The sequence below is a fragment of the Vanessa cardui genome, chromosome 8 (assembly GCF_905220365.1).
Source record: "Vanessa cardui chromosome 8, ilVanCard2.1, whole genome shotgun sequence".
Lineage (NCBI taxonomy): Eukaryota > Metazoa > Arthropoda > Insecta > Lepidoptera > Nymphalidae > Vanessa > Vanessa cardui.
Window position 1 is genome coordinate 14,360,931 of NC_061130.1, and position 13,272 is coordinate 14,374,202.

The 13,272-nt window shown below is 33.8% G+C and overlaps 2 protein-coding genes across 2 annotated transcripts in view; one reads left to right on the forward strand and one right to left on the reverse strand.

Moving 5' to 3' along the window:
* LOC124531800 (dynein axonemal heavy chain 2) overlaps positions 1-218 on the forward strand; it is a 58,838-nt gene extending 58,620 nt beyond the window's left edge. Inside the window, exon 80 of the mRNA XM_047106327.1 lies at positions 64-218. Within this exon, the coding sequence (XP_046962283.1) occupies positions 64-203 (140 nt within the window). The 3' untranslated portion in view covers positions 204-218. The remainder of the gene's footprint in view (positions 1-63) is intronic.
* A 2,788-nt stretch (positions 219-3,006) lies between these two features.
* The window catches only part of LOC124532042, a 43,464-nt gene continuing 33,198 nt past the window's right edge, over positions 3,007-13,272 (reverse strand). The window contains exons 2-6 of the mRNA XM_047106668.1: positions 6,787-6,988; positions 6,157-6,298; positions 5,525-5,639; positions 4,094-4,350; positions 3,007-3,618 (exon numbers count right to left, since the gene is read on the reverse strand). Of these exons, the coding sequence (XP_046962624.1) occupies positions 3,345-3,618; positions 4,094-4,350; positions 5,525-5,639; positions 6,157-6,298; positions 6,787-6,988 (990 nt within the window). The 3' untranslated portion in view covers positions 3,007-3,344. The remainder of the gene's footprint in view (positions 3,619-4,093; positions 4,351-5,524; positions 5,640-6,156; positions 6,299-6,786; positions 6,989-13,272) is intronic.

Here is a 13,272-nt window from a genome sequence, read left to right on the forward strand (position 1 = left end):
CTGTACTTATTAATCATGAATACGTAAGTAGTAAGATTTGGCATTTATAAAAACGTTTTGTAGATCGCTACGTCTGTCCGTGTTACTACTACCCCCTGCGCATGGGCGCTTTCGTGGTGGCCGTCGACCTCCATTCTGGCAAGGAAACCTCCGACTTCTGGGTCAAACGAGGAACCGCCTTACTCTGCACGCTGGCCACTTAACCCAATGTGATAATTGACGATACTGTTATTTTTACTTATAAATGTGATTCATTTAGTTTAATTCATTATATTTGTTACAAGCAAAATGATTATAGTTTTAAAATAAATACTTACACCAAACATGTGTTCTTAATTTATAGTAATTATTCATGACGTGAGCAAACTCGTAAGTTTCAGATTAAATGTAGCAGCATTTGCCTTATGTCATACATTCTGCAGGTATAGAGATCTCTGTCTACTGGATGATGTTAATAGGAGATACTTTGAAGGTGTTTTTGTAGCTATTTTATTTGTTGCGGATGTGTGCAAGGGTTACCTACCCTCAGTCAGTCATCAGCAAATCTACCGCAAAATAGGAATACTTATTATTGTTGACACAACTTAGATGTAGCATCTGCAATTGAATAAAACCGGTTACTACCGATTCACACAACCAATAGAAACAGCTCCCTATCGCGCCATTCGACGCTATTCGTCGCTATAGATTCTGGCGTCAGTTCAATCATGTCGACGTGTCAAATTGACGAATATATAAGGTCATCTTATATTACAAGTTATTACGTTTGTGTAAAGATCATATTCACATAAGAAATAAATATTGATAATTTGGGATGGCGTATTTTATTTAATTCGGATGTGATCGGTTTTACGAATTTTGCCGATGCTACATCTAAGTTGTGTCGTACTATAACTACAGTCATAATCTTAGTTTCCAAGATAAGTTGCATATTAATAATATGAGTTATGATTAATAATAAAAAAGTACCGATCTCTATGTGTGACCACATACCATTAGATGGCACATTTGCCAATCCGCCTTCCCTCTCATAGGACTTAAATATCTTCTTAAAAAAATATTTATCATTATTTTTTTTTAATATATATAATTGATTAGGTTGTCATAAAAATTAAAAGAATGTTTTTTTAATAAATGATTTATTTACAACTTATATCGACTTAAATGTAAGTAGGTGTAAATATTATATTAAGTTATATTGAATACAAAAAAAGGAAAGGTACGTGGATAGGAGAAAGCGTTAGAATGGATGCATTTCCTTTTGTGAGTACAAATACATTTATTTTTTATTCATTAATTATTATGGCACTTAAATAATATAGCATTTAATCTTGTATATCCGAATAGGATAAGCAATGTTACGCTTATGAAATACATAATATACGTGTTTTATAAAAGGTGTTCTCAATGAATATATATAGTGTTTGTAAAATTCCAAATTTAATGAATAATATTATTTCTAAAAAAAGGGGAAATACATAATTTGTTTAATAATAATTATATTGTGCATTAAATAAAAGTAATTTGGCTACCGTATAACGTAAAACTGAATTAGTATTTGTTGACTATCGTAATACATAGCTTGCATAAGCAATCCATAAGCGTGGATATACGTGAAAAGACTACGATGGAGTTACATTGATAACTTTTTTTATATTAGGCTATAGGATTTGTTCTCCTCCAAAGACCTATAAAACTATTAGAAGTGATAGAAATAAATACGCGAAGTACCCTCTGAATAAATGATTACCTTTTGTCTTGAGACTTCTACTACATTTTTTTTTCTTAATTTAAATCAGAATATTAAAAATAAGATAATATGATATGAAATAATAAAATACTAAGGAAACCTTCGGCTTCCTTTTGTACGAAATATTTTTCAATATTTTTAAAGATGATTTGATACGAGCATTCGATATCGCGCTGTAATACTTATGTCCGCTAATTAATCAATTCGGGTCGAGCTTTGATGAATTAATACATTACACTTTTTTATTTCAATAACAGGGAACAGATGTGAGGGTTCCGTGAGTCATATTTATTGGTAACACCCAGTCGAGAAAGGTCAATGACGTATATCCACCTCTTAAGATGAAGCATGAAGATATGGCTATATTCCATAAGCCTTAATAAATAACAGATGTTAAAAAAACTTTTTATTTTATTATACATAATACCTCTTATTTATACAGACTATCCTTACCTATGTTATAATTGACTTTTTATGTAACGAGAATTATTAAATACATTCGTCTGATATTTCAACTTTAAACAATTTTCTTACAAGGCATAGCGTTAATTTTAATCGGCTCCAAAATAATAGGCTATTTGACAATGCGAAAAATAAAGTATCAATTATTGTAATCAGTGTATATTATGAGTTTAAAAGTGGTTATTTGGTAACGAAAGTTGAAAATACTAATTCATTTATTCCAAAATCCATAAATAAAAAAAAAATGCTTGAAACGCTTGTCACGTGACACAAACGTGATTGGCCTGGCTTATGTGATGAAGTCACTTGCTTGTTAACCTTGTTTGCCTACTACTACTAATTTGTGTACCAGAAATTTAAATACACGCAAGTGACGTAACGGACCCCATTGTAGCGCCATATTGTCCAAGTATTTAATATTTAAATATGGAATTTTTGATATGATATTATTCGGCTAATTTGTACTAGAAATAAAAAAAATCAACTTACTGAGTTCCTAACCTCTACTAAATAATCTAAAATGGATTTTAAAAACCAGTCAAATAGCCTATTAAACGGTCGCCAATGACGTCCAATATTTACGAAAATTTTAGTACCTATTTTGATATTTCTTTAGGCGCATTCATTAAATTGGACCAAAAATTTCAACCGAAAGCTATAAGACATTAATCTTAAAAGTTATCAAAGCATGTTTTGTATGGACTAGTATTTAAATGAAAAAGTGACATCGAAAAAAGGGCCTTATTCCGATTTCGCTGAAGACGTCTGAATGCTGCTTCATAATTCATGTTGCATTCTTCAATTGCATCAGCTCTTCAACTATCAGTCTATATTCTAATCGATTTATTATATTATGTATCGATTACCACTCAAAAACGATTCTCCTTATCATTTCATCATAAATTCAGACAGGAAACCGATCATAGGTTTCAGAGTTGGCAGTGTAATACAGAACCTGCCTACAGTCTCAAATATTGTCAACATAAGCCTCCTCTCTTGTCTGGTGTCACAATTATGGAATTGTGTGACTTAGATCTACTTATTAGTATATCTATTTTGTAGCTGTTACGAAAATTTAATTTTTGAAATGTCGAGTGGAAAATTTGTAAGGTCTACTGATAGCGGTAACGCATCAGACTTTGTCGCGCTGGTATCTTCTAGAGTGGAATCTTCTCTTGAATCGTCTGTACGGACATCTGCCAGAACTTCTCTCGTAGGGTCCGTACTCGCAGGTCGGCATCGTACAGTCTCCCTGTGAGACGCATACCCTGTCCCTCAATCCGAAGTGCTCCTTGCCCCTCGCTAGGGAGAGACATTCGCGTTTCCGAGTTATTTCTGGCCAATCACAAACACAGGAGCATATGCCATCTTTAATACGATTCTTGAACAGCGCTGGGCAGGTGCATCTATAAAAAATATTTATATAATTTAAATTAAATTGCAGAGTTGCTACAACAACAACAGCCTGTAAATTCCCTTAAATTAGCTGGGCTAAAGGCCTCCTCTCCCTTTGAGGAGAAGGTTCGGAACATATTCCACCACGCTGTTCCAATGCGGGTTGGTGGAATACACATGTGGCAGAATTTCTATGAAATTTATCACATGCAGGTTTCCTCACTACGTTTTCCTTCACCGATGAGCACGAGATTTATTATAAAGACAAATTAAGCACATGAAACAGCGGTGCTTGCCTGGGTTTGAACCCGCAATCATCGGTTAAGATGCACACGTTCTAACCAGTGGGCCATCTCGACTCGAGTTTAGTTAGCGACAGAGTTGCTAATTTAGTCAATAACCATAGTTGGTTGTATGAAACAGTTAATAATAACTGTTCTACTAAAAAGTTTTTATTACAGAAATTAAATAATTTTAATAATTAACCTTTTCAATTGAGGAGGAGAAGTCTGCTCCTCGTCTCTTTCTAATCTAGGTTCTTCTGTGGGCGCTCTCCAATCGTTTTGTCTTTCTTTCGAAACACTCTCGTTCTTTTCCTCTCTTATTTCAATCTCTTTCTCGTCTCTGTGATAGATCTTCGTTCTGGGTGTACTCTGTTGCGATTCTTTCGAGACGCAAGCGCATCGAGTGTGGTTGTAGAATAATATCCTGGCGGGTGTCACGTTACTACCGGCTCGGTTTAGCTGGAAATAATACAAATATATTTTTAATAATGCAACATCATTAAAAGACATATTGGAGCTTGTTACACAACCCTGTTCCAATGGTTCAAGCGTATATATAACCATAGTCATTTTATATAGCTATTATAATTGTAATTAATCGCCGACATTTTTTTAAGTAATGCTCTTAAAGTAATATTACAAAATAGATTGCGTTTTGGAATTATTAAAATGAGAAATGTCAACATTTAGACGATGCTCAGTATATATCATATGCCAAAGTGAGTTAAATAGAGTGTATTGTTTGGTTCAAATTCAATGTATTTTGTTTCAAGACCTATATCCTCTACTACGTCGGAATAGGCTGAGATGGTTTATTACTTAGAAATAAGTGCATGTTAAGAAAGGTATTTTCATTGCAATATGGTAGGACAGGCGTATTTGTTTTTCAATAAATGCTTTTAAATAAATAAAGATAAGAAACAAACAATTAATATCGATCTCACTCAGCTGGGATAATAGCATCTTTTATATATACAAAATTTGACATAGAAACATGTGATATTTGCATGGTAGTTAAAGAGTTTTAAAAAAAATATTCAAACGTAAATATGACATTGTTGTTTGTGGATATACTGGTTTATCAATTATCATGGCCATCGAGAAGTTCGCATATACTTATTGCTACTGCAGCCCAAATTATACATACAAGAAATTGGATAGTATTCATACCTTTTAAATAAAACTAATTATAACGGATGAATCGCGTATATTAATTATTTTTAAAACATCCCGACGTTTCGAGCACTTTGCAGTGTTCGTGGTCACGGGTAGACCTCCATGGAAAGATACATATATGTGTACCAACTTTTATGGTGTGCGTTTAAACGGTGAGGAAATGTATTTATTTCCATTGTATACATTACATTAACAACCTGTACATTTCCCACTGCTGGGCTAAGGCCTCTTCTCACATGCAGGTTTCCTCACGATGTTTTCTTACAAGGCCGAGCACGAGATGAATTATAAACACAAATCAAGCACATGAAAAACGTGGTGCTTGTAAGGGTTTGAATCCGCGACCATCGCTTGAGATTTCGCGTTCTAAACACTGGGCCATCTCGGCTCGAAAATGGAATTCTATTCATTTCAATTATATACACCAACATAAGTATGTTTATATATGTGAACTCACGAAGAAAGATAAGGCGACGTATTTCCCATCGACGGGCGTGCAGACTTGGCTCTCGTCGTAACAACAGCCCGAGTCTGGAGCGCAGCGGTGCAGTTGCACGCACGGCGGTATGTAGCTGAAATATATATAAATAGCGCAATCTCATTTTAAGATCAACTACCTACACGGTGTAATGCTGCGGCCCTACATGTGCGACCACGTCAATTGTCTAAGAACGCTTCGCTATTCCAATTGTCTAAAGGAACCAACCTAACCTAACGCTTCGCTATTCTGTCTACGTTCATTTCTATCGATAATTAATTCAGGAAAATATTATCTATCTAAGTAACAGTATTCTGACCATATGTAACAAAATTACAAATTCATTTTTTTACACCACTACCTGTGCCCACAACTTTATGCAAAAAATGTTTTATGCAAATACAAAAAAAATATTGTTGCAGCTTAATTACTCCTTATTAAATCAGCTATTTGCCAGTGATAGTCTCATCAAAATCGATCCAGCCTTTCCAGAGATTAGGCGGAACAAACACAGACGGATTTTTTTTAGAAAAATGTTATTTTGGTATATGAAATATTTATATAGACAGTGTATTTTTATTATACGTTTGCATTTTAAAATGAATACATACAGAGTATCCGCTGCTGGTGCCAGCTTCCTCACTGAGAGCCATCTCGGCTGCGGGGTGAGACACTTGCCGGCGTGGACCACGTTGCGCATGTTCGCTATGGCACCTTTGTGTAAAAACACGCGCTCCTCTGCCGTGGAATGAGCTGGAAAAACATTGAGTAAAATTTTAAATAAAAGCAATATATTTTGATTGAGGTAAAAAGTCCACAGAGTAAAAAGACATAGAGAAATATTCCAGTACGTGGCTGTCAATAAATCTATCCTGTAAAAAATATTAATCTAGAATTCATCAGATAGTATTCTTCTGACCGAAAATAAATTAATCTCGATTTGGGAGGATACTAAACTGGTGTAACCTTTTGAGGCTACGTTAACGAAGGTGCACTCTGTGTTATTTTATTTAGTATATAATGGAAAATAATCCGACATGGGCGATATGACTAGGGTGTTATCAGACACAGAATAAATGGCTTTCAGATTCAAAACTGCTGATTGCTGTTGAAAATTTTGTGAATTTTCTCGATATAAATTCTTCAAATTTAAATGGCTTGACTTGAGAATTTGAACCTAGCTAGGTTCTAGGTTCTCCAGAGCATGCTTTGTAGTTCTAATTTTAAAGGTAAGGACTTACAATCTTCTAAAATCCTAGGTCGTTCATTAGTAGCAGCGACAGGATCGAGGGTAGTGTGTCTGGATACGTCTAGTCTGGTGAAGGCTGAAGGTGTGATCCCAAGGAGAGGCCTGCTGGTGGAGCTGCTGTCTTCTTCCAATGGATCCCACTCTTCGCCGACATCGTTAGCGTAATCTCCATCACCAAGGTCTTGCTCCAAGTCCTGAGGAAAATGTTCATCAATAAAAATATGATCTACTAGCTGAATCTCCATCTTTACACGCACGTAATTTATTTATTACAAATTTTCAAACTTAGTTTTACCATCTTAGGGATGGAGTTTCATAAAATCCCCTAGATTTTATGAAACTCAACACACCCAATAAGGAACCTTTCTGCCAAATCTCAAGTTTGTAGGTGTTTATAGTTTCTGAGATTTCTTTATCAATCTCTTATTTAATAATCTTTTATTTATAGATTTGAATGATTAGAACTAATTTAATAATATAATAAGATTATTTCAAAGTAAAGCTACCACTACGGGTTCTATGGTTCTACAGGTAAAATGTCATTACTACAAAAAAGACACTACAAAAAATCGGCAGTTACTCTTTTTACCGATTAAAATTGGTGTTATAATTATAAAAATTAAATTTTATATTTAATTCATACATATTCGTACAGATTAAATAAATTTGTTTCTCACATGAGGTCAATTATATAGTCATCATTCAGTCATAATATACATTCTGAGATATTCATAGTATTATAGTTTATTAACATGAGTTAAACACATTAATAACATTAAATGCTTAAATATATACAAAGATGAACTAAAACTAGTTACTGTATAAATCTTGAACGCGTGGAATGGTGGCAAGAATGCTAGCAGCATTTCCCCGTTGAATCGCAATTCCGATCCTCTGGGCAAAAAACGAACCAGCCCTCCTGTCACCAGTGGAGGCAATGAGGCGAGGTGTTGTACTTTTGATGAAGCATTTTCACCACTACTCCAAGGGCCAAGCGTTTTGAGATATTCTGATACATTTGTAAATATGCTGAGTTTCTTTCGCCGGTTCTTCTCAGATCAGCTTGCCAATCAATAAGTGAATGCTTGTGTGTTGAATATAGAAATTTAATTTGCATTTTTCCTTTATAATAATTTTATTAGACAAGTCGCAACTGAACTGGGTTAAATACGTATAAAATATATTTAATTCGGGTTTGAAATTTACTCTATGTTACGGCATTTCGGTTAATCCCCGATTAAATAACACGCCCATTACGAAAGCTAATATTAGCGGTGGCTCACTTGGTGGTAGGGATATGTCTCTATGGAAGCATAGGCTTAATACATAGGTATGCAACCATTCTGCGCTTATTGTACTGCCAAGTAGCATACTTAGTGTTGTTGTATACTAGTTCGAATGGTGTACATCAGTATAATTATACAAGGGACATAGCTTCTCAAAAATGGTGGAGCATCTGTGATGTATGAAATGATTAATATTACTTAAAGTACTATGTCTATGGTCTATGTGGTGACCAACTATTGGAATTTGCGCATTTTCCAGACATTTCTACAATAATAAAACATTGACAAAATACTGCAGGTATTTAGAACGGGTTATTTACCATGTTTTTTTATTTTTATTTGGTGGATATTTTGACTTCTACGAACGTCTCGTCCACGAATATCCCTTTTTAAATACTTGTTTCTAAATCGGAGCTGAGATGGCCCAGTGGTTAGAACGCGTGTACTTAACCGATGATTGCGAGTTCTAGCCCAGGCAAGCACCACTATACATATGTGCTTAATTTGTGCTTATAATTCATCTCGTGCTCGGCGGTGAAGGAAAACATCGTGAGGAAACCTGCATGTGTCTAATTTTATCGAAATACTGCCACATATGCATTCCATCAAACCCTCTCCTTAATGGAGGCGGGGGGGCTTTAGCCCAGCAGTGGGAAATTTACAGCCTGTTACTTCAATTTGTTTTACTAGTTATAAAAATATCCATTAATTTAGAATCTTATATTGGGTAATTTCAGTTTTATAGCTTAAATGAGACATATTTGCAACGAGATAATATGATGCAATTCGTAATCTTTTCTTATCTGGAAACCACTGCTGTACTGGTCTCCTGCTTCCCCCTATTTGCGTACGTATTTAAGTATGCATGCCAAAGAAAAAACAGTTTATTTTAAATTGGTTTGAATTCCACTTAACCCTGCACAAGTGGCAACGTGCTCTCGGTCCAGATTTAAAACAATTCCTTGTTTAGCTCCAGGAATGCACCGAGAATAGAACCCGTGCCTGCTTACTTTCATTCCGATACATTTTAGTACATTCAATGTACAAGAAATTGGATATAAATAATTAGTTATCTCTTACAGTTCAAAGAGTTCTTTATCATGTATTTTATTATGCCATTAATTTTGTTTCTGTGTATCATTAGATGAAATTAATTTATATTAATTCAGAATGTGTCTGCTTTTATTGATTGGAAATCAATATTTTGAGCTTATAATTGTAGCTTTAGTGAAATTTAGATTTTTTTATTAGATTCTTATATTATAATTATATATATAGTAAATATATATAGTAAGTATATACTTTATCAATAAATGCTAGTTTTTTGGCTCATCCACAAAATTTTTAGAAATTATCACAGTTTTTTTTTATTTATAAAAATGAGAATTGATGTAATATGGAAAGAGATTTTGTTCTTCCTCGTCTTTAATTATAACACAAAGAGTTCAGTGTGTAAAGAAACAACAGGAGCGGAGGTCCTTTAACATCAAATATACGCTAAGAGTATATTTTGATTTTAATATGGAATTGATGATTCTATGCTAGAAAGCCAAATATTTGGTTTCAGAAATAAACAAATACATAGAATAATTTAAGAATAACAAATGACGTAAATCAATCAATCAATGAACCCAGCCATGACGTAATTGATTCCGCAGATGTGGATTTATTATTAGCAGATGATATCTAGGCCGATAAATTTTCTAACCGTCTAATTTGGGGACATTATTTTTTTGACACAGTTCAGGTAGAAAAAGTCTTATATACCTTTGAACATAATTTCATATGTGATCAGTTGTAAAGAAAAACTTATTACTTTTACTGATTCAAATTCTGCATATACTCAATCTAAGGATCCATGAATTATGCTCCAAGACCCCTTATGAGGAGAGACAAACATAGTCATATATCTAGCTGTGCCGCGAATTCATGTGCGTTTGAATTAAAAAAAAATGGTCTAGCCTAAGTTACTCCTTATTTCATGACCTATCTGCCAGTGCAAGTCCCGTCAAAATCGGTCCAGACGTTCTAGAGATTAGCCAGAAAGACAGACAGGGAGACGGACAAAATTGGAGAGAATATTTTATATTATTATATGTAAAGATAGATAAGATAAGAAAGCACATCAGGCAACCATCAATGCAAAGAAAAGTACGGTAATAAATTACAATTAGTAGAAATCGCTTAGTTAGCTAAACAATTACCGCATATATTTAATTTAATCTCAATTAGCCTAGAAAGTAGGTAGATAATAGGAATGTGTACTACGACACAACTTAGATGTAGCATCGGCAAAATTCGTAAAACCGATTACTGCCGATTTATACAACTAATAGAAACAGCTATCGCGCCATTCTACGCTATACGTCGCTATAGATTCTCGCGTCAGTTCAATCAAAATCAAAATAAACTTTATTCAAGTGGGTCCTTACAAGCACTTTTGAATCGTCATTTAACATTTAAGTGAAGCTACCACTGGTTCGGAAAGTAGATTCTACTGAGAAGAACCGGCAAGAAACTCAGTGGTTACTCTTTTTCAACATTTAAAAAAAAACAGTTATGTTAGTTAATACAATTATTTAAATTAATATATCCTACCTGGAAGTCGACGTGTCAATTTGACGAATATATTAGGTCATATGATATTGCAAGTTCCGTTTGTGTAAAGATCATATTCACATAAGAAATAAATATTGATAATTTGGGATGGCGTACTCAATTCGGATGTGATCGGTTTTACGAATTTTGCCGATGCTACATCTAAGTTGTGTCGTACTATAATGGTCTCGTAATTCATTGCTTTTATCAAGTTGGGCACGATTTGCCCCCTCGTTCGCTTGCGTCACGTTACTGCTCAATGCGTGTTCAATGCCGCTGTTTACTTAGTAAACCAAGTATGTATAATGTATATAAATTAAACTGTACTTAATTCTCGCGATTATTACACATTTAAATAAAACTAATTATAACGGATGAATCGCGTATATTAATTATTTTTAAACATCCCGACGTTTCGAGCACTTTGCAGTGTTCGTGTCTACCCGTGACCACGAACACTGCAAAGTGCTCGAAACGTCGGGATGTTTAAAAATAATTAATATACGCGATTCATCCGTTATAATTAGTTTTATTTAAATGTACTTAATTCAACTAGAAACGCACAATCACTTTTAAATATTCAATTAGCAAGTATATATTTCTGATGATCTGGTTCTGTTGACCTCCGTCGTCGAGTAGTGTACCCAGTGTACATGTGTACGCCACTCCGAGGTCCCGAGTTCGATTCCCGGTCGAGTCAATGTAGTAAAAGTTCATTAGTTTTCTATGTTGTCTTGGGTCCAGATGTTTGTGGTACCTTTGTTAATTCTGATTTTCCATAACACAAGTGCTTTACATTACTTAAAAAATATAAAAATGTATTAAGCGTAGATAGATAAACACCTGTTAATGTGTTTTAGTATTTAGTGTTTTATTTTATCTTTTATAAATTGGTTTAACAATACTGATATTGTAGAACTATGAGAGTGACATTTTCTAATTAGAAAAAATCCTCCTTAAAAAATAAAGAAAAAAAAACACAAGTGCTTTAGCTACTTACATTGGGATCAGAGATGTTGTCCAATATTTATTTTTTTATTTACATTAAATAGTAATCGTAAATGTATTAAATGTAGAACTAGAAACAGCTGCTTGGATATATAGTTGTTACTGAATTTACGAACGAGGAATTTAGTAGAAATTTGTATTTGTCTTGTATCTGAAAGCCTTGTCAATTTAGTTTTAAGATTAAGTATTCAGCTGACAGAATATTTAATGAAACTTGAACGCTTATATCAACAGCTGCCTTGGTCAATTACAATACAGATTATACTAATTAATTTAACGTTAATCAGTGTTTCAGAAACTAGATGTTAATCATTATTATTATTGAAATAAAAACAACAACAACAACAGTCTGTAAATAACTCACTGCTGGGTTAGGCCTCCTGTCCCCTTGAGGAGATTTGGAACATATTCCACCACTGTTCCAATGCGAGTTGGTAGAATACACATGTGGCAGAATTGCTATGAAATTAGACACATGCAGGTTTCTTCACAATACTTTCCTTCGGAGCAGAGCACGAGATGAATTATAAACACAAATTAAGCTCATGAATATTCAACAGCGCTTGCATGGGTTTAAACCCGCAATCATCAGTGAAGAACCACTGGGCCATCTCAGCTCAGTTGAAATAAAAACTTTTTTTTTGAATTGATGTCAAAAATGAAACTCATATACTGAGTTGACAGTTAATAGGAAGTATCATTTAATATTTTAAAAGCCTATTGTCCAGTAAGTGTTTATCGCCAATAAAGTTGAAAGAGCCATAAATAAACTACTTAAAACTATTTTGCTGACGCTTACATTACGACATTCGCGGTAGCGTTAGTAAAAACATCATAAAATTATCTATATGACTTAAAGTCGGTAGGTTTGTTCGTAACATCTGAATGGATAACGCTTAGTACCCATTGATCAGATACTCGGCGAGTATCTGATCAGAGTAAATGAAACAGGAGAGTCAGAATAAATGAAACAAAAAATTGATGGGAAAAGCTAGCGGGATTTTATACAACCTATTAGGTAGGTATCACAGACATATCAGTTAACCGAGAAACGGTAGTACTTGGTATTCTATTCTGTGTTCCAATTTGAAGGATGTGTGCAGTATAAGGACCTAAGCGGTGTTAAATGTTGTTTAAATACTTACATTGCTGGTCAGCGCTAATATACAAAAGAATTAAAATTTGTTTGTATGTAGCGGTCCAATTCAATTTTTTTCACTCGTATAAAGCTATTGTAATTTCAGTAGTTCGGGATGACCAATATAATGTTATCGTTTTACAATGATGCTTCAATGTCTCTATCTTTTTTTAGAATCCCCACGCTATAGTCCAATTGTTTTATAATGACAGCTCAATAATATTTAAAATAAGAAATAGTGTTACATGCCAGTATTAAATGCTATGCCATATAAAATAATATTAATTACAGTTTTACAAATTATTGATCAATTAATTACAATAATAATTGTAATTAAATATAATAAAGTAAATTCAATAGCTCCTACTTTATTAATAATATGCAATAATAATGCTATATAAATTATACTATAGAATCAAATGTCATAAAACCGTATTGGAGGCTAAGG